Raw genomic sequence first — 21626 nt, forward strand, 5'->3', positions numbered from 1 at the left:
ATCACTGTCAGCAGGAGGTGAGTAAGCAACTAGCATTCCTTACTTAATGGGCCAGTATTTCTCTTGGGGTGCCAGTACCAATTAGGAGATGGAAATAAAGTTTTAATCTTGTTCCCTGATGGACACAGTACAATGTGTGGTACAACCCCTTTTCTCCAGGGCACCACACAGGTGAATTTGAGAACACCTTTACCTGGGGTGGCACTAGAACCATGACCTAGAGGTCATCATCTTCTTATAAGTCAGGCTTTAGAAGTAATGCTTCTCGTGCTCTAATGGTGGCCATACAAATCTATCCAGGCTAGGTTGGAAGGCATGAAGCCATGAATCTAGAGCAAGTGATTGATAAAAAGGAACACAGAAGATGCATTTCTGGTGATTAAGAAAGCATCACGTACCAAGAGATGCCTGGAAGAAATGTAGAGAATGTATTTCTGGGTGGATAAAAAGAAAGGCAACTATTTATTGAATACCTACTATGCTGGGGTTAAAGCAGGAAATAAAAGACCCAAATCCCTTCCTTCATGTTGTTTACATTGCAGTTTAAGGGTCGTGGGGGACCAAGGGGCCAAAGGAAAAAGAAAGTTTGGGCAATGGTGGTAAATGTTTTAAGGTTAGTGGTGATCATGAGTAGCTTCTTCAAGGTAGATCTCCAAGGACAAATGGAAGACCTTGGAACCTTGATCTTGGCTGGCAAGAGGAGTGGAGAAACCCCAAGAGCTCAAGGAGCTTTGTGGGGAGAGGCTGAGAGCTTCTCCCCAGCTCTTGGGCAGGACTGGAGAGGGCTGATGGAGAGCAAGGGGACCTGTGACCTAGTTTGGTGGCTGGGAGGGAGTTCTTGGAGACATGGCAAAGGGTTGGTGGGATGTGGTAGTGTGAACTCACAAGCAAGCTTGCCTTGCTGGGTGCTGGTGGCTGGAGGAATCAGGGTTTGGGGACTGAGGACGCTATGGAGTAATGTACTGGTTATGGGCATGTGCCTTGAGATCAAACAGACCTGGGTTTGAGTTGGGGTCTGCCACCTGCAGTGTGTAACCTTGGAAAGTTTTGCACTTTCTCTGTAGATGGAAACTTCAGTTTCTTCATCTTTAAAGTGGGAATAGTGCTGTAGCTTGGTTGTATGGATTTAGCAGGCGCCTGACACAATTATCCTGTTTGCAAAATTGCCTCTGCATGGGCTGATTCACAGCCGCCTCTGGAGGGTGCCTGGGTGGAAACATGCCTCCTTCTCCTCGGACCCGTCATGGCCACCATCCCAAGGCGGTGAGCTGCCCAGACATCCAGGGCTTCTCGGGGTCTACTCCGGCTGGGCAAGGGGCTCCTGGCTGCCTCTGTGTCCTTGCACTTAGAGGCCTCTTTTCACTTTGTTTTTAAATATTTCCCGAAGCTCTAATTGCTATACTTCCTCAAATGTTTTTAATACAGGCAATCAGTGAGTACTGCAATTAGGAGAGCCTAATTGCCATCGGCATTCTTTCTCTTCTCTCAGAAACCACCATTGGAACAGTCACAAATAAACCTTAATGAAGACCAAAGATCTTTCTCTAGTCAAAAGCCGTTTGTAATCATGATCTGTTATTGTCAAAGCCAGCAGGTGGAGGGGACCTTGCAAGGGCTGCTACATATTCAGCGGCAGGAGGAGCAGGGAGAGGTGTGGCTGGGGTCTGGGAGGACGTGAGCAAGGCAGGCTTAGGGCAGGGGGTCCTTGCAGGTGCCCCAGAGGGCTTGCATTCCATCTCCATATTGTTGCACTTTAATGTATTTATTTGGCCAATGAAGTCTCTTGAGTCACTCTTTTAAAAAAATTCTCAAGATGCAGCACGTGAATGGGAAAGTGTACGCGCTGTAAGAGTTGATGAGCTTTTAAATATATATATAGACCCCATGTAACCACCACTCGGATCAAGATTTAGAACATTTCCAACATCCTGGGAGGCTCCCTCTTGCCTTTCTACGGAGTATCTGTTGGGGTAGAATCAGAAAAGCAGAACCGCAATGAGAGATTACCAGAAATGATAAGAATTTGACCTGACCCAACCACGGGACCATCTGGGGGACATGAAAGTCCAAAAGAGGGCATAGGGAAATCTGAGAAAAGGTGCTCACTTGAAGCATGGACACAGGTGCGCGAGTCAGATCTTGCAGAGAAGCCTGGAAGCGGGTCCTGTCCAGCTGTAGGAGTGAGAGCCCGGAGGGGCTGGGGCAGAAACCCATGGAAGGCTGTAGGCACGTTGGAGCTGCTGCCTCTGTGAATTCACACAGAAGCATCCGGTGGTGGATCAGGTCCCTGTGGGTCAGCAAGGCCAGAGTTCAGGAAGAAGGACGAGACGTGACATGGGAAGAACAGAGCTGGGGTGAGCTGGAACTTGGCAGCACCCCTGCGTCTGGCTCTTGCCACCTGGAACCTTCGATGGTACCGCCTCACAGCTGCCTCCCACACCCCCCACAGCTTCACTTTGGCAGTCTTAACCTGGAACCACACAGGGAAGATGATTCTGGGAAGCCTGGCCCCCAGTCTAAGTAGGCTGACAGTAGAACAATCCAGCACAGTGGAAAAATGTCTGTGCCCACTGGATGTGGCTCATGGGGTTGTGTCCTCCAGCTGGAAGACGTAGGGTCCTTGAGGGTGTGTTTCAGCTGCACAACACCTAGAACGGCACCTTTCCCAGAGTTGGCACGGGGAAGGAGTTCTCCGGCTGTGCTATGGGAAACAAAGGCAGAAGAAAAATTACTCAATTTCCTTACTACTTGCAGCCCATTGACAAGTCCTTGAGGTGGGCAGAGTGCCATTCCTCTAGGGACTCAACTGCCTGGATGTTGATACTTTGTGAGGGGAAAAAGGCAATCTTCGCCGGACCCCCAGGATCCTGTAAGTCTACTTTAACATACAACAATTCCTTTATCTCTACCCCGTCATACATGTTGGCAATCATCCCCCAAGTATATGACCCAGTGATAACACATTTGAAGGGTCTCACTGAATAAGCGACAGGAGGGGTTAGGTAGGGAGGGATAGGTAGGGGGCTTACATGATCAGGCTCACAGAAATCCCAGAAATGCTGAGGTGTAAGGAAACCGAAGATAAGGGAACACACCAGACCACCCTGCCCTGGGCGTCAGAGGTGGGGTGGTTTTATGGCAATCACATTGTGACCACCAAAGAATAACCAGACCCCAAAGAAGAAGTAAGCCATTAAAGATGTGATCACCAGTCCTTACTCAAACCAAGACATCACAAGAATGATGCTCCCCGGTCAGTTCTAAATAAGAGACGGTCGGTGGAGGCCCACGTTGGCAACCCTGTCAGGACCCCTCTCAGTCCTGAGAGCTTTTTTTCTGTATACTTGCTTCATAAAACTCTATCTGGTTCGGATTCTCAGACGGTGGCCAAGGTCACTGTGCTTTAGCATGGTGGTCACGGGGCATGGGGAGGTCGGGGTGGGGAGGGTGGGGGGTGTGGCTCTCAACCTTGGCTGCACAATGGAATCATCTGGGGAGCTTTACAAAATGCTGATACCTGCCTGGCGCTCCGCCCCCCCACCCCGAGACTTTGATATAATTGGTCTGCGGTGCAGCCTGGGCATCATCGGGGATTTAAAAAAAATCTCCCTAGATGATTTGAATGGGCAGCTAAGGTTGTGGGGCAGGACTTGCTGCTGGGCAGGCCGACTCTTCTTCCAGGGGCTTTTTGCCGATCTCCCCTGTACCTACTGCTCTTTTTCCTTCTGCGCTCATTGCTTCTGGCTCGCAGATCAGCTGGCGATAAGATCTGGAACACAGGGCAGCCAGAAACTTTCCTTAAGCCTCAAGGCCAAATGGCCTCCTTCCATCCAGTCGACCAGAGGTTCCTGCACGTGCCCAGACTCTTCCCTCTTCTCCCCATGATTGTGAGGGGGAGTCTGCAGGGTCAGAGAGAAGCTATCTGTGCATAGGTCCATTCATCGGGGGGCAGAATTCTCAAGCTAAACTCCCCAGCTGTGATGTATAGCACAGGGCCCACGGTTAACAAGACTGTTTTGTATATTTGCAAGTTGCTAAGGGAGCAGATCTTAAAAGTGCTCATCATTTAGACACACAGAAATGTTGACTATGCGAGGTATGGATGTGTTATTTAACCCTATTGTGGAGATCATTTTGCAACATATACATTATATCAAATCATTACATTGTATGCCTTAAACTTACACAATGTTAATGTCGATGATAGCTCAATAAAGTTGGGGGGAAAAGAGGGGAAAAAAAAAATCCTCGGACTCTTAAATTATCTCCTTCTTTGAGTCCCACCCAAAGTCAAGTGAATCAGACTCTCAGGGAAGAGGGTCCTGGCCATAGGCATTTTTGTATTTTATATAATTTTGCTAATTTTATAAATACTTGTATGGAGTTATATTACAATAGAATACACAAATTTTAAGTGTACAGCTCAATGAATTTTTACAGAAATATATACCCATGTACCACTATCTTGATAAAGCTACAGAACTTTCTGGGGCGCCTGGGTGGCTCAATCTGTTAAGCGTCTGTGTTCTGCTCAGGTCATGATCCGGAAGTGGGAGAGTGAAGTTCTTGTCTCACGAAGTCAAAGAATGAATCTCGCGGATAGAGGAGAGTGAGTAAAGCGATAGAGTTTTATGAAGCAAGGATACAGAAAAAAAAGCTCTCAGGAGTGAGAGGGGTCCCAACAGGGTTGCCAGTGAAGGCTTTTAGGGTTGGCCTTGAGGGGGGAGATGAACCATGAGAGACTATGGACTCTGAGAAACAAACTGAGGGTTCTAGAGGGGAGGGGGGTGGGGGGATGGGTTAGCCTGGTGATGGGTATTAAGGAGGGCACGTACTGAATGGAGCCCTGGGTGTTATACGCAAACAATGAATCATGGAGCGCTACATCAAAAACTACCGATGTACTGTATGGTGACCAACATAACATAATGAAAAAAAATGGAAAAAAAAAAATTTAAAAAAAAGCACTAACCAGGGAACTTAAATCTTTTTGACTTCTCTACTGGTGACATTATTGATTAGGGACTAGTGATAACATCTTCAATGGCTTACTTCTTTTTAGGGTCTGGTTATTTTCTGTTGACCACGGGAAACTGTCATAAATAAGACTTCCCCTCGGACACCTAGGGCAGGGTAGTCTGGAGTGTTCCCTTATCTCTGGTTTCCTTATGCCTCCACATTTTTGGGATTTCTGTGAGCTTGACCACGGAGCCCCCCATCTATCTCTCCCTACCTAGCCCCGCCTGTCCCAGGGTCCTGCTCAGCGGGGAGTCTGCTTCTCCCTCAGCCTGCCTTTCCCCCTGGTTGTGCTCTCTCTCTCTGTCAAATAAATAAATAAAATCTTAAAAAAAAAAAAGCTATAGAACTTTCTAGCATCAACACTCTAAGCTCCTGTATGTCCCTCCCAGGCAGTAACTGCCCCTCACCCCCCCTGCAGGGAACCACTATTCTGACTTCTCCCACCTAGATTAGTTTTGTCTGCACTTGAACTTCACGTAAATGGCACCAAGCAGTATACACACTCTTTTAGATCTAGCTTCTCTCTCTTCACTGAATGTCTGTGAGACTCACCTGTGGTGCACGGGGCAGCTGTAATCCACTCCATCGACTGAACAGGTCCCAATGTATCAATCCATTCCATTTATGATAGAAATTTGATTGTTTTCCACTTTTGGCTACCGTAATAAAAGCTCCCGTGGTCATATTTGTACATATCTTTGGCTGTAACTCATTTTGGGGTGTGTTTGTTTTTCTTGGGCATGTTGGAAGTGGAATCGCCAGGACAAAGGGCAAGTGTATGGTTTGTGTTTACAGACAGGAAATAGGCATGTCGTGTTTCTTTTTGAAACTCCTAAGGTGGTTCTAATGTGTTGAGAATAATGTATCTGGAGGGTAAAGAGAGGCGCTTTCAGTAAATGTGGGGCTGCATTGTAATAAAGCCCAAGTCAAGAAAAGGGTTGCTGTGTCTTTAGCATAATAAGGTCAGATTTATTATTTCTCAAGCGTTAAAAAAACAAAATTCAACCAAGTAGATTTGAAGATTTAATTGGCTTTATTAAGTGATTCATGACTCAGGCACCGTTCCATCCAGCAAGTAGAGTGAGCTCTGAGGAATCCTACAAGATGGAAAATTTTTATAGGAAGAAGGGAGGGATGGGAGGTTATTAGCAAAAGAAAAGAAAAGAAAGGATTGTTTCAGGCAAGGTCACCTTCCCTTAGAGGGTAGGGCAGGGGGCTCATTAGGTGGATTACCTAATTTTACTATGGAGGAAGGAGAGCCCATGTGACAGATTACCTCATTGGTGCTGATCAGAAAAATCCCAGATTGATTGGCTTAAAATTCTGGAGAGAGGATGAACGTGCAATTAAGTCTTGGTTTGCTGTCCTGGGGGCAAGTGACTCCACCTTGGCCTTGTGGCTCTCTTTTTAACACCCTCAATCTTGTCCTTAACTTCCTCCCACTCTGAAGCCAGCCTGTGTCCCCAGATGTCCTTTCCTTAAAATCTGCTCTCCCAGTCCTGCAAATAATCAAGCCCCAGCCACCTGAGCTGCCCCACGCTCGAGGACTCTGGTGGTTGCTGTCCTCTGCTCTCTGGCTGGTGGGGAGGGTTGAGCTCTGATCTCTCTTTCTCCTGGTTTCTCAATGTGGAGAGAAGGAAGGGTCCTGGTCCCATGGATGAGGGGTGCAAGGACAAAGGGGGATGCTCTTCCAATTCAGCCATAGTTTGCTTTCCCCTTAGGTAGCCCAAATCAGACACTCCCTCCTTGCTTCCCTGAGGATTGATTTACTAATCGAAGACCACCCCCCCACCGGAACCCCCCTGCTTTGGTAACCTCAAAAGGCTACACAGGGAAAACCTGCCAAATAGGGGAGAGGTGTGGGCTCAAGCCAGTTCTGAGTTATTTTGGCGAAACGTTAAGATTTATTACTGTACTGACTCCCGCCCAATGTTGTGAAATATTTAAAATCTAATACAGACGAGGCTAACACAATTATTGAGGAATATGAAAGTGTTAATGTTTCAGAGAACTGATGCTACCCGGGCCCAATATTAATCAGTAGGAAGCTTACTATTCAAACAGAATTGGAATGAACTGGCCTGCTTTAACTGTCTCTCTTTGTGTTCAGAGAGGACATTATCTTCTCAAGGGTGGAATGGCTTCCATTTGCATAATGTCATTCCTTTTGTTCCTTCTGTTGTCCCAATGATTGCTTTAGAATATTCGACCTCTGCTACTCCTCCTATCTTTCTTGCCAATAATGATTGTCCTCTTCCCTCTTGATATGTAAAGTGTAGGTAAACTGAGCCACTTCAAAGCGCAAGGCTTCCTGCGAATCCCCCTCCGCTGGGCTGGTGATTAACACATTGGCAGTGGGGAGCCAGAGACTGGATCAGGGTAGGGAGAGAGAATCTGGCTCCCTGGGCTCCCTGCTGAATGGAAGTGTCTTATTACCTGATGGGAGAGGGTGAGTTTGAAGAAAACAGATCTGAATTTTAGAAAGTCTCCTTCCTGAGACAGACTTGAAGTGGGGATTGCTTGTTGCCTTGTGGTTAATAAAATCTAAGTTTCTGCAACTCAGCTGTTCTGCCTTCTCTAAATTGTCCTGAGACCTTAAGGGGCAAGGATACTGGGGCTGAGGATGGAATAGGACTAGTATTGGTAACTATGTCATACGTTTTCATTTCTCAAGCACTGGCTATGAGCTGGTCGTGTGTTAAGTGCCGCACAAGCGTCACCTTTAGTCCTCACCTCACCCAGTGAGGTGGATTCTACTGTTATCCCCATTTTGGAGTATGGGGAAGGAAAACCCTTTTCCTCTATCCTCTTACGTTTGGTACCTGGGTCATGTAAATTAAACTGACAAACGATAAGTCAACAGGAGAAGATGCAAAAAAAAAAAAAAAAGATGCTTATAATTTTTTTCATGCACACCAAGATCTCACAGAAAAGGAATAAAAACTCAAAGTGGTTAGGCCTGAGAGCTTATATACCATTCTCACAAAGGGTGATAAATTTATGGAGAATTATGGAGAAGTGACACAACAAAAAGGAAAGAGGTTTGGGCTTCAAAGGGCAGGAGAGGGTGAGAAATTAAATATCTGGGGGAACTGATGGAAGGTAAGGGTTATTTCAGTAAGATTTGTTTATGCAGATTCAAGTTGGTACCAGTGTTAAAACCCATTTCCTTTTCCTGTTGTGGGAATGGGGAGTTGGGGGACAGCCTCACAAAGGGAAATTTAGGCCCTGCCTTTAGGCAGAAAGGGGGAGGGTAGAGAGATTTTTTTCTTAAATCTGCCATTTCTTGATTGCCTTCAGCTCAAAATAATCCTTCTGTATGCTAAGGGGGTGGGGCATATTTTGACTTGGCATATCCTGATCCCCCCCTGTAGCAGCTGAGTAAACTAAAGTATCAAGCACAACTTGCCTAAAGTCAAAGAGCAGGGACTTGAACTGGGTCTGTTTTAAAGACAGGAAAGTGGGGTTGGGGCAGCAGGGGCAGGAGGTCAAGGTCATGTAGCTCAAAATTTCTGCTCTTCCAAGCTCCGTTAGCCCTCAGGACCCTCAACACAGAGGAAGAAGTGGCCAGACTTCTAAAGAGATGAGCAGTAGCAGGAGAGAGAGAAAGACCTGGGAGGATGAGGACCTGTGAGTCAAGCCAGGAAACTTCTATCAAGGAGGCTGGGAGTCGGGCGCCTGGGTGGCTCAGTTGGTTAAGCGACTGCCTTCGGCTCGGGTCATGATCCTGGAGTCCTGGGATCGAGTCCCGCATCGGGCTCCCTGCTCTGCAGGGAGTCTGCTCCTCCCTCTGACCCTCCCCCCTCTCATGTGCTCTCTCTCTCATTCTCTCTCTCTCAAATAAATAAATAAAATCTTTAAAAAAAAAAAAAAAAAAAAAAAAAAAAAAAAAAGGAGGCTGGGAGTCAGAACAAAAAGGTCAGAAACCAGAGATGAGTCAACCCCAGAAGTGGGGAATAAAACTCAGGATTTATGCTATTTAACAAGACAGTAGGGAGAGGGGAGGAGGCAGGGAGGGAAGTGGATATTAAGGGTTAAAGCTATAAAGAGATTTATTGCAAGGAATTGGCAAATGTGGGCTGGCTGGACGAATCTGAAATCTGGAGGGTGGGCCATTATGAGGTGTAGGCTAGAAACTCTTGGGCAGCGTCTGATGCTGCTATGCACAGGGGGAATTTCTTCTTTAGAAAAGCCTCAGTTCTGGGGCACCTGGGTGGCTTAGTTGGTTAAGTGGCAGGCTTTTTGATTTCAGCTCAGGTCATGATCTTGAGGTCCTGGGATCAAACCCTGTGTTGGGCTCCACACTCAGTGTGGAGTTGGCTTGAGATTCTCTCCCTCACCTTCTCTGCCCCTCCCCCCCACCTCAAATAAATAACTAAAGTCTTAAAAAAAAAAAAGCCTCAGTTCTGATCTTAAGGCCTTCAACTGATTATATCAGGCCCACCCAGATCCTTGATAATAAGCCACTTAAAGTCAAGTGATTATATATGTTAATCACATCGCAACATTTCTTCACAGCAACACCTGCATTAGTGTTGGATGGAATAACTGGGTTATTCACATAAAACTGACCCTCACAATGCTCAATAAACTCTTGCTGAATCAATAAGTAACAATAAGCTAGTATTTATTGAGCAGTTAATAGATACCAGGCACTATCCTAAGAACTTTGTATGTATTAACTATTTTCCCTTCCCAACACATTTATAAAGTCAGTATTATTATTACTTGTGTCCAACATTAGTGCTACTTATCAATCCGTATTTGCTCTTCTTTCTCTAGGAATGTGGTACGTTTTTACTTTGCTGTCCTCCTTCAAATTCAGTAGAGCCATATGACTTGTTTTGTTCAATGGATTTGAGCAGGAATGATGTGTTTCCCTTCCAGGCAGGCATATTTAAGAGCCAGCTTATCACCTCCCTTTCTCTTCATCTTCTCACTTTGACCAGCAATGTCCAGATGGCGGACATTGGGACTCCTGGAGCAGGCAACATGAGCAGATCCCCGGCTGACCACACTGGACACGTAGCCTGTGTTTTAAGCTCCTGATACCTTGGGGTTGTTTGTTTCCACCGTATAACCCAATCTATTCCAATGATCTCATTTTGTAGAAAAGGAAACTGAGGCACAGGGCAGGAAAGTAACTCGTCCAAAGTCACACAACTAGGAGCCGGGATTCAAACTCAATCATCTATGAGTCCTTACAGTCTAGAACCCTAGAATGACTCAGATTGCCATTTTTTTTTTTTCTCTAAAACTTGATTCTTCAGCTTTCCCTTTGGGAGAGACTTTTACTTCCCCACCCCCCACCCCACACATTTGGCAACGTCTGGAGACATTTTTGGCTGTCACCACTTGGGGGGGAGGGGGATTTGTGCTCCTGGCATCTGGTGGGTAGAAGCCAGGGTTGCTGCTTAACAGCCTTTGTCGTCCCGCCCCCTCCGCCCCAACCAAAGAGCTATCCAGCCCCAAATGTCAACAGCACAGCTGGAACAAAGCCCTGATTTTCCTCTTGAAATTCCTCTGTTCCTTAAGTTAACCACAGTTGGCTTCTTTTGCTTGCAACCAGAGACTTGGTTGGGTTATCATGAGTTAGTTAATTAATTAATCGAAAACAGTGGGGTGTCAGTGCTAGGGCTGGTCTTATTTGACATTTGCCTAACTGATCTGGAGGAGTGAGGGGTGTGAGCCCCACATTCCCTGGTGACACTTCGCTGTGCCAGGTAGTGAAATGCCAAGCCACTGGTGATAAGCTGCAGGAAGATCTCACCAGGCTGTGTGAGTGGGCCGAGGAATTGCCAAGGATGAGCTTCAGTGTGGGCAAGTGCAAGGTGCTGCGTTTGGCAAAAAATAATCTGAGCTATAGTTAGAGGTTGGAAAAGGATGGAACAGGAGAGAAGAAAACAGATGCAAATGCAAAAGACTTCAGGAAGTGATTCCCAAGCCTGATTCTCAGACTCACCTGAGCTCTAGATAATACTGATGCTCAGGCCCTCGCCCCAGGATGTACTTGATCCAAGGTCTGGGCCATATTGCTTAGGCCTGCGCCATACTGCTTAGGCCTGCTTTTTATCTTCTATGGGAATACAGACCCGGTTTTCCCAGATTTTCTGATTTCCAAAAGAAGCCAAAGATAGGGCACCTGGGTGGCTCAGTCGGTTAAGCGACTGCCTTCGGCTCAGGTCATGATCCCGGAGTCCTGGGATCGAGTTCCGCATCGGGCTCCCTGGTCAGCGGGGAGTCTGCTTCTCCCTCTGACCCTACGCCCTCTTGTGCTCTCTCTCTCACTCTCTCTCTCAAATAAATAAAATAAAATCTTAAAAAAAAAAAAAAAGAAGCCAAAGATACTGGCTTTTCTGTGTAAGTTCTGACTTTCCCCTTTTTATGGTAACTTTTAATTTTGAAATAATGTCAAGCCTATAGGAAGAAAATGCCAAGAATGGCATCAAGAGCTTCTATAGCCTATACCCAGATTCACCGGTTGCTACCATTTGTCCCATTTGCTTTGTCATTGTAAATTCCCAATTTTTTGAAACATCCTATGGATCAAGCTACACAAGAATGTGAATGGACTTTAGTCCTTAAACTATCAGTTGGGGACTTCTGAAGGTCAAGCTCACTTCACACCCATCCAATAAGAATCTCTGCGGTGGATTCTAGACATTTGTATTTTTAAAAATTTCCTCCAGATGAAGCTAATGGGCAACTAGGGCTGAGAACTGCTGGTCCTGGTCCCTCATGGTGAGTCCATCCCCCTGATTGACTGAGGGTTTAGGCAGACATGTGACCCCATTAGTGTGAAAGATGAAAAGATTATGGGTTCTTGAATTTATCTTTGAGCTGCTGAATGAACTAATTTTGGGGCCCCTTTATCTGGGGATTTCTTTTTTTTTTTTTAATTTTTATTGTTATGTTAATCACCATACATCGTTAGTTTTTGATGTAGTGTTCCATGATTCATTGTTTGTGCATAACACCCAGGGCTCCATGCAGAGCGTGCCCTCTTTAATACCCATCACCAGGCTAACCCATCCTCCCACCCCCCTCCCCTCTAGAACCCTCAGTTTGTTTTTCAGAGTCCATCGTCTCTCATGGTTCGTCTTGGGGATTTCTTTTTACAGGGGATACATGTTTCTTAAATTGTATGGTAAAGAGGACTGGTCACCTGCTAAGGATTCATGTATACCTTATATTATATAGAGTTATTACCTGGTAGGGTAGAGGCCACGGTGCAGGTGGACCCAAGATGGGCCACTTTGGAGAGAAGACTATTTTGAATCTAAAAGCAATCAGAACCCAGAAGATTCAGGAAAAGCTCTGTACCTCCCCCACAACTGCCTAAAAAGAATTTAGGTAGAGAAACTGCTCCAGGAAGAGAGCTATCACCATAGATAAGCACATTATGATGGAAGCTAGGTATGGTGGACAGGGAGCGACCCAGCGAGATCTGTTCAGTTAAAGTCCTCTATATGTCCCACTCTTTCTGAGTGACCCAGAAACATTTATTTACCAAACATATACTCTTTTTCATTCCCCTGTGAATCACATTCCTTCCCTTTGAAGTCCCAGAACCCTACCCCCTTCTCCTTACTTCAGAATGATATGTATACCTTATTTTGCTTGTCTTTGGAATTTCCACGTCTGCGTGGATTCCCCATATACACTCTATTAAATTTGATTTTCTCCTGTTAATCTGTCCTATGTCAATTTGTTTTCTTAGTCTGGCTAGAAGGAACCTGAAGGGGACAGGACATTCTTGAACCCTGACAGAAGAAACTCTCCAATCAGGGATGACATTTTCAGCAGCCCCTTCCTTGGAATCCAGATGGAACCATGTGACTCGTTCTCACTACCGGAATGTGACATGAAGTGGGTCACTTCTGGATTAGGGGGATTGAGTTTAGGTGCATGATCCTTCACCTCCTCACCCCACCCTTCACTCCCTCTACCCAGGTGGATAACATCAGGTCAACCCTGGAACCACAAGATGGCCTAACTGTAAGGCAGAAGCAATTTGGTTTCCTGAGTTAGAGCCTGGGGCAGAGCCATCCAGGAGAGCTGCTCAGTCAGGAAACCTACACTGGACTTTGTGTGAGCAAGAAATTAGGTTTGTTGGGTTAAGCCTCTGAGGCTTTGGGGTTTGTTTGCTATGACAGACAACCTTGCCTATCTAAGTAATACAAGCTATTTGAATTAAAATTGGGTGTTACTTGCAGCCCAAAGATTATTATTATTTTTTAAGTAAGCTCTACACCCAACGTGGGGCTTGAACTTATAACCCCAAGATCAAGAGTTGCATGTTCCACGAACTGAGCTAGCCAGGCGCCCCTTAATGATTCTTATTTATAGCATCAGAGAAGGAGCCGTGAAGTCCAAACCACCATCTCAAAACTGGTTTTTGTTTGTCTGGTTTTATTTTTATTTACAAAGAGGCAATCAGCATTCCACAAATTTAATCTACCATCCAGGAGTCGCTTGCTTTCAGCCTGGTGACTTGGCCTCATCATTGCCTTATGGTGGCTTTGATTCTAGACTGATGATTCGTTAGCCCTCAGACACTGTCACCTGGTTTCTGGTCCCCGGTTCTTCCTCTGTCTTGGCTCTTTCCTAAGTGAACTGGCTCTGAGGTTGTGATTTCCCTTGTATAAACATCCTGACTAAATGCCATTCTGCTCTAGTTGTCCTGCTGTCCCTAAGAAGGACTCTCAGCCATCTGCATATGGCTGGCTGTTCTCCAGCTCTGGAAGCCTCCAGAGGCGCAGGTTCTAGTCTGTGCTCATTTGGTAACTAGGAACAGGCAGGCACTTGGGCTTGCTCAAGGAAAAGGGGAGATTGTTGAACGGATGCAGATAAAGTCTCTCGGAGGAAATGGGAGAGGAAGCTCCCAGAAACCAAGGAAACCACTCTCTCCTTGTGATGGGACGGCTTTCTGTTAAACAGTTCTTAATGCATTCACCTTCTCTGCTTGCTTCTTTCACATGGTGGAACATCCACCAGGTGAATAGCTCCACACTTGGCATGGAGGACAGCAGTGGAGAATGAGACAGGTACGCTCCTCTCGTGGAACTTAACTTCTAGTCAGTAAACAAATACACACAAAATATTACAGACTTTTGAACTATCAAGGGATTAAGTATGGACTATACCAAAGAAAAACATCAGATCTCCTGTTGAGAACTGGTAAAGGAAGAGGTGACTTGTCAGCTTAGACCTGAAAGATGAGAAAGGGCCAGCCATATAAAGAGAGAGGTGATTTCAAGCAAGGTGCAAAGGCCCTGAGGCAGAACTATGTTTGGCTGGATCAGGAACTGAAAAGAGAGGACATATAACTGGACGGTAGGTAGCAAGGTGAAAAGTGACAGAATAAAGTTAGACAGATTAGCATGGTCTCAATAATGAAAGACCCCGGAGACCATGGCAAAAATTTGGATTTTATTTACCTACAATGGGAAGCCTTTGCAGGGTTGTCCTCTTTTTACCTTGAGTTTGGCCCACTGTTGCTGCCCGGGTCCCAAGGCTTCCTTATACCTTTTCTGTTCTGCTCCCTCTGGCCAACTAGCAACTGCTTTCTGTGTCTCTTAGTTAGAATTCCCAGCAGAGATTGTCTGATTGGCTCAATTTACCTTTTAAAGTCAAATCACAAAGCCTAGGCCACTGGACACCCTATGAATAGACAGGCTAGCCTCATGGGGCACCTGGGTGGCTCAGTGGGTTAAGCGTCCAACTCTTGGTTTCTGCTCAGGTCATGATCTCAGGGTTGTGAGATTGAGCCCCTGCATCCACACTCAGCAGGGAGTCTGCTTGAGATTCTCTCTCCTCTGCCATTCACCGCCCCCCTCAAAGTAAATAAATAAATCTTAAAAAAAAAAAAAAAAGGCTCGGCTAGCCGCAAATCAGGTGTAGTCTGTGATCTGGCCAACCGTGCTCCAAGGCGAGTTCATGTCCAATTCATTGTCATGTCCACATGTTAGAGACTGTGGCCAAAGCAGGCAATGATACAAGCTCTTAGTGAACTATTTCTAAAGGTAAGATTTAGGAAAGTGGTATTTCACTGGACACCTAACATTAGACTTCTGAAAATACATATTAGATTGTACCTAGTGTACTTAGGGTTCAAATTCAAAATCCCTAACATGCTTGTAATGTACATCCTCTGGATCTAGCTTTCTCTTAAGACTCACCTGATGCTACTTTCCCTCTCACTCTGAGCTCCAGCTTTGCTGGCTTTTGTGGGGGGAGGCGGTGGAGGGTCTCTCCAGCCTCAGGGCCTTTGCCTATGCTACTCTTGTCCCCTGCACACGTCCCTTTTTTCACTTGGCTAACTCTAACTCTTCCTTTAGGTCTGATTGTAAATGGCACCGCCTCTTCCTTGAGCCTCCATCAAAATTAGAGCCCCCTGTTTATATTCCTTGGTAAACAGAGCTGCATCGGGGGGAGAAGATGAGGATCTCAGTAACGGAGCAAGAGATTTGAGAAGCGTGACCGGCCCAACTTAGGGAGTGGCTCTTTCGTATGCTTTGGAGCTGGGCAGACGTGGGGTTGAGTACCTGCTTTGCTGTCTCTTGGCAAGTTTCAGCATCTATCCTGGGTGTTTAACAATAGTACCTACCTCACGCAGCACACAGAGTGGGGGCCCAGTGACCATGAATACCCTTCACAGGGATTCAAATGACAAGGGTTGGCCGGGATCTTGGCTGCAAACTGCAAGTGGTAATAATATTTATTTGATGCCAGCCAGCTAGGTCCAGCTGAGCAGGCTTCAAGCAAAAGCTCTCTGAGGCTGCTCATGCCCAAGCCATGCAGGGAGCAGACCTAGATTGTGCGGGAGGGGATGTGGGAGGCGTGGGCAGGGGGTCCTTCCAGGGGTCAGGTGCCTACTTCTCTCTTCCTGCTATCTGGCCTTTTGTACTTGGTCCAGAGCAGACGTCCACCTAGTGAAGCCCCTGGGACCTTTCTCTCCATCCCCATCAGCTTCCCCAGATGCTCTGGTTTTTTTGTTTTTAAAGATTTTATTTATTTATTTGACAGAGAGAGAGAGAAAGAGAGAGAGAGCACAAGCAGGCGGAGTGGCAGGCTGAGGGAGAGGGAGAAGCAAGTTCCCCGCTGAGCAGGGAGCCCCATGCGAGGCTCGATCCCAGGACCCTGGGATCATGACCTGAGCCGAAGGCAGATGTTTAACTGGCTGAGCCACCCAGGTGCCCCCAGATGCCCTGTTTGACAAAGTCCTGATTCCCAGAGCTGTAGGTTGCTGTTTGTTCCATTTCACAGGATTCATCACCTACTTGCTCCATCTCTCAGATCTTTCCCTTTCTGAGGGTGGCTGGAGCCCCGATTCCCAAGGCGAGGGATGAGACAATGGGACCTGATCTCATAGTGAGAAAGCTACCCCCTTTCCCAGTGCTCCTTGGATCCTTCCTTGGATCCTTCTGATTAAGCCGAAAGAAGCTTCTTCTCTGGTGCGAGAATATCTTGAACATCTTCCTAACACTTTGGTTATATCCTTTTTACAAAGATCAGGCAGTAGCTAGAAGACGGCATGATTGTTTTGTTTTCATTGTATTTATTTTCCCAGTTGCCACTTTCTTAAGGCTAGATACATTTATTATTATTATTACTATTAAAAAGCGAGTCAATTTAAAGAAAAACGTTAGACAGATAATTGTCGACGTGCCATGTGCCTATGAGAAACGTCGCAAGGGTCCTTGTACCCCAATGACCGGTTTGGAAAATGCTGGAAGATGAAGAAGTCACTCAAATTCGGGAGCTGAGGTGGGGCATCCATGCCAGTTCTGCTCATTAGCACCTAAGACACTTTCTTTGAGCCCCTTTCCCCGCTTGCCAAAATGGGGAGAGTAATTCCTACTACACGCAGGGCTGTTTTAAGGATTCAAGGAGATCATTTGATATACGTAAGTGTGATTTGCACGCAATGACTCTTAAGCATCAAAAGAAACGAATCAGCGGGAGTCTGCACTGGGCAATCAAAGTGACCTCGTGGGTGTGGGCAGGTGCCTCGCTCCCGGGGCTCCCGGCCCCTAGTGGGGGTGAAGTCTGGGCGAGTCATGTAACCTCTCTTCCTTGGAAACTAGGGACTATCCCTGGGTGGATGTGTACAGTGCTAGAACCCAGCCCCGCACCTGGCAGCAAGAGGTAAGCATGAGCTCTCAGGACCCTGCCTGTGCCCTCTGCGGGAACCGGAACCCTAGGTGGGACAGCTGGCTGGGAAGTGGGGAACAGCGGGGCGCGGGCCAAAACACACTCCAGGAAGTCAGCCTCGGCAGAGGTGACATTGAGCTCATGCTTTTTGGTATGGAGTATTAAAAATATTCAGATGTCCTTCCATTCTCTTCCCCCAGTGCCCTCAGAGCCCCCCCTGCCCCCCAGTGTAGAACCGTTTCTGTTTGGTTCTGTCTTCTTGCAATAATGCTTGCTGTGGACTGGGTCTCCCACCCCCCGAATTCATACGTTGAAGCCCTAACCCTCATTGTGATGGTATTTGCAGATGGGGCCTTTGGGAGGTAATGAGGGGTAGATGAGGCCATGAGGGTGGGGAAGCTGTGCTGGGATTAGTGGCTTCCTAAGAAGAGGGAGAGACAGAGACAGAGAGACAGAGACAGTGAGAGCACTGTCCTCAGCTGGCTGTGCGGAGACACAGTGAGAAGGCGGCCCTCTGCAAACCAGGAGGAGAACCCTCCTTGTAGAGGCTGCTTTTAAGCAAGTGGCTCGAGCCATGGAAAGTTGAGCCAGGCAAAAGGGCCCACAGAGACCACCAGGCTGAACGCAAACAGGCTCATTAAGCCATAGGCCCTAACCAACCAATGGACTATTTACAACCAACCTAAGATTTCCAAGGAAGAGAAAATTCCATCTGCCCCCATACTCCTTCACTCTGCCCTGGGACTATGGCCTCTCACCCCCGCCTCCTGGCAGACAGTCTGTCTGTCCTATCCGCTGCTCCCTTGGGGTGTATTCCATAAACTTTTCTCTCTTTTGTTCCACCTCGGGTGAATTCTTCCCTGGCCTGTGCCACCAGCCCCCACCCAATCGGGAGGCCCCACACTCACTGAGAACCAAATCTGCTTGCACCCTCCCTGAGCTTGGACTTCCCAGCCTCCAGGACGGTGAGAAAGAAACGTCTGCGGTGTCAGCCACTCTGTCTAGGGTGTTTTTTGTTATCGCAGCCCAAGCTGACTCAGATAATGCTCACGCTGCTTAGAATGCATCCAAAACCTAAAACTACATATATCACTTATTCACAATGTGCTACTCATTTTGCACATGGCATTTTATTTGAGCCTCACGGCTCTGTGGAGGAGGGTGCTATACCGTGTTCCACTTTACAGATGAGAAGACCGAGGCTTGAAGGTGAGGTGGACTCGCCCCAGCTCCTGGAGCTCCTGGATGCCAGAGCCAGATTTTTTTTTAACACACGTTTGCCCCCAGCTAGCCTTCAGGGACTCAGGTGAGGGACAATGCTGACTCTGACGTTGGCGGGGGCACCTCGCTGGTCTTAAGGGGTGATGGGATGGCCGGGAAACTTCCTGGCGGTTAGATGAGCAAAACTCAACTTCCAACACAGAGGTGAGCCAGTCCTGTGGGAGGCAACGAGTCTGTGTAGGAAGTAGCCGGAAGAAACAAAACACCCCCAGCTTGGTTGGTTACAACAAGGCAAAACCTTTAATAACATGGGTGCTTATTACATTAGCTGCTTTGGGGCTCTGACATCTTTGATTTCTGGTCATGTTTTTCTAACACGTAAAGGTGAATGCCTCCTTCAGGGCCACCTGGGCGGTTGGTGTCCCGAGGATTTGTGTGAGTGGGCAATGGGGACAATTGCACGCGCCTGGGGAATCGGGGTCCCACCCCCCCCAGCCACCACCCATGACTTTGAATAAAGTCCTCTTCCAAGGAGGGAAGAATGTGCAGGTCCTTCCAGTAAAGAAGGAAGAGAGGAAAACATGTGGCACAGATACACAGAGAGAGAAATGACATCATGGGATTGGCTTGAAAAGTCGGGAAGGAACGGTGGGGGGGTGGGAGTGGGGGGTTGGGGGCGGGTTGGGACCCGGAGCGCCAGGGGCCAAGTGTGGGAGAGGGCTGAGTCCATTTGGTTTCATTCTTTGTAAAAAGTAATACCATCACGAGGACCATGCCATGCAACCTCAAAGCCGCCTCTGTACGTTGCCCCCGAGGCTGTGCTGGGGCGGAGGCCAGAGGGCAGAGGTCAAGTTCAGACGGGCGTGGTGCGCCTGTTGGCCGGATTATTATGCAGCGACTCTTTGAACTCTTTGGGCGTGGAATTGTGGAACTGTAGAAAAGCGTGGTCCCGGTCGGAATTGAGGAGGGTCCCCATGGTGATCTTTGAGGGGTCCCGGGAGAGGGTGAACATGGAGATGTCAGTGGAAGGGATGGTGTGGAAGCCTTTGCTGATGGGGGACAGGTCTCGGGATCTGGGCTCCGTGGAGCGAGAACTTGACCGCCTCCGGAATCTATACCTGTAGGGTGGAAGGCGAGCAAAGGTAGATTTCTTCAGGAGCTCCGAGTGGGATTTGGCACGTAGCTGCTGATGTTTTTCTATGTAGATGTGCACAGCAACAACTCCCACGATTTCTGCGATGATGAAAGAGAAGGCCCCGAAATAAAAGGACCAGCCATAGGAGTAGCTTTTTTTGGAGTCACGCTGCCCGGGGTCTCCAGCATTGGCTGATATATAAACTATGATGCCGATGATGTTGCTTAACCCTAAGAGAAGGGAAGAGAAAAATATGTCTTTCATACACGTCGGAGGTAACTGTCACTTTGAGCCTTGAACGATTTGTAGGAAATGTGGAGGGAACTGGGAGACAAGGAGAATGGGTTTAAGGCCAGGAAATCCAACCCTTGGGCCTATCTTGCACCGTCCGTCCCTGGGGAAAGGAGGGATGCGGCGGCTCGGTCCCGGGGGGATGCGGCGGCTCGGTCCCAGGGGGGATGCGGCGGCTCGGTCCCAGGGGGCGTGCATTCAGCTACAGAATACACCCTATTCCTATAGCAAGGGTGGGAGAGCTCGGGATGCGCGCGTTTTCCCTTACAAGCCATTCATTCCATCAAAACCTCATCTTCGGCACTAAATTGTGAGGATGGTAAAACGAGGGAGCTACAGGTCCCGGCTCCTGAGCTCCTCGCTGTTAGTAGGAGATGCTGACACGTAAAAGCAATTAGAGCAAAATAGAGTAAGGGCTCTACCAGAGACACAGAAAAAATGGTTCGCGAGCAAAAGGAGGCAGAACAGGTGAGCCACTGGGGTTTGAAGACAAGGTGACATTGCATAGGGTTGAGCTGGGAGATGAAAGGCTACTGATTGTGTGGGATGAGAGAAAGGATTGAGAATGACCTGCTAGGGTTTTCGCTGCGCTGACGAGGAGGTTGGTGGCATCTGGAGCTAAAGGAAGAGGCAGCAGAGAGAACAGGTTTAGAGAGGAGGGAAGACGTGAATACATTAAGTTGGACGTGCTTAGGGAGAGTCTAAATGCAGCAGTCTGGTGGACATAGATGGGTCTGCCCCTGCGGTTTGGGGAGCTAATGAACCCAAGGGGAAGGGACAGTAGCTTCCTAAGTCTTTTCATTTGCACAGGATAGGCTAATGCTTTAGATTAGCTGTCGTTTGAGCATCGGGAATTGGGGAGGAAGCAGCCGCTTTCCCCAGCAGGCGAGGCGCGCAGACTTAGCGTCCCCCAGGTGCCAATGGAGAGGCGCTGGAAATGGTCACTTGGAGGTGAATTGATTCTCTAGGGAGTGGTAAGAAAACAATAGAACTTGAGGGCCCAGGGGCTGTGATTATCTCTGACAACTTTTCTCACATTATTTTTTTTTTTTTAAGATTTTATTTATTTATTTAGAGAGCACGAGTGAGCCGGGGTAAGGGCAGATGGAGAGGGAGAGAGAATCTCAAGCAGACTCCTTGCTGAGCACAGAGCCCGACGCGGGGCCCGATCCCACGACCCTGCGATCATGACCTGAGCCCCGAAACCAAGAGTCGACTGGGCCACCGGGGCGCGCCACCTTTCTCACATTGTTGTTCCAAAGGTGGAATGTCTCTTTTTGTCTCTTTGCTTCGAGGGCCTCATCTAGGCCTTGATACCAACAATGACGCAGGGAGGTTGATATATCAGCTGGCACCTCCTTGTCTCCGAATTTAGGTGATGCTAAATGGAGACTGGCCCTCGTCACAGTTGCTAGCACCAGCTGGTAAATAACCATATCCAGGAGCTGCCTGTGCTCCGTCACTGCCCCAGACTCTTCCTGAGGGTCCCCACGATCTCCCCACAATCCAGCAACTGAAGGGTTAAAGCTGGGCAGAGCAGGGGACGCGGGGCTGTTCTGACCCGGCTGGGGCACATGCATGAAGGGGAGTTAGTATTTGAATATGATCTCCGGCCATTCTCCATCTAGGACTTGCTTCTAGAAGGCGGTGGGGGTGCAGGGGGTGGGGGTGGGCACTGCTTCTGCCCCATCTCCTCTTGGCATTATCCTGCGCAGGCATCCAGCAGGTCGGCAGCGAGTTCTCATCACTGAGCTATTTCTAAATAGACAGACAGCCCTGTGTCGGACTGCTGGAAACCACAGGA

General features: G+C 47.8%; 1 protein-coding gene and 1 long non-coding RNA gene across 2 annotated transcripts in view; both read right to left on the reverse strand.

Moving 5' to 3' along the window:
- Positions 1 to 1555: 1555 nt before the first annotated feature.
- On the reverse strand, positions 1556 to 5667 carry LOC118555873 (uncharacterized). The gene is made up of 2 exons (XR_004927193.2): positions 5572 to 5667; positions 1556 to 2701 (listed from the first exon to the last, which is right to left on the reverse strand). It is a non-coding gene; the product is annotated as an uncharacterized LOC118555873 (long non-coding RNA).
- Positions 5668 to 18673: 13006 nt separating this feature from the next.
- CACNG3 (calcium voltage-gated channel auxiliary subunit gamma 3) overlaps positions 18674 to 21626 on the reverse strand; it is an 83784-nt gene continuing 80831 nt past the window's right edge. Inside the window, exon 4 of the mRNA XM_078074684.1 lies at positions 18674 to 19761. Coding sequence (XP_077930810.1) covers positions 19250 to 19761 — 512 coding nt within the window. The 3' untranslated portion in view covers positions 18674 to 19249. The remainder of the gene's footprint in view (positions 19762 to 21626) is intronic.

The sequence above is a fragment of the Halichoerus grypus genome, chromosome 6 (assembly GCF_964656455.1).
Source record: "Halichoerus grypus chromosome 6, mHalGry1.hap1.1, whole genome shotgun sequence".
NCBI classification, from domain to species: Eukaryota; Metazoa; Chordata; class Mammalia; order Carnivora; family Phocidae; genus Halichoerus; species Halichoerus grypus.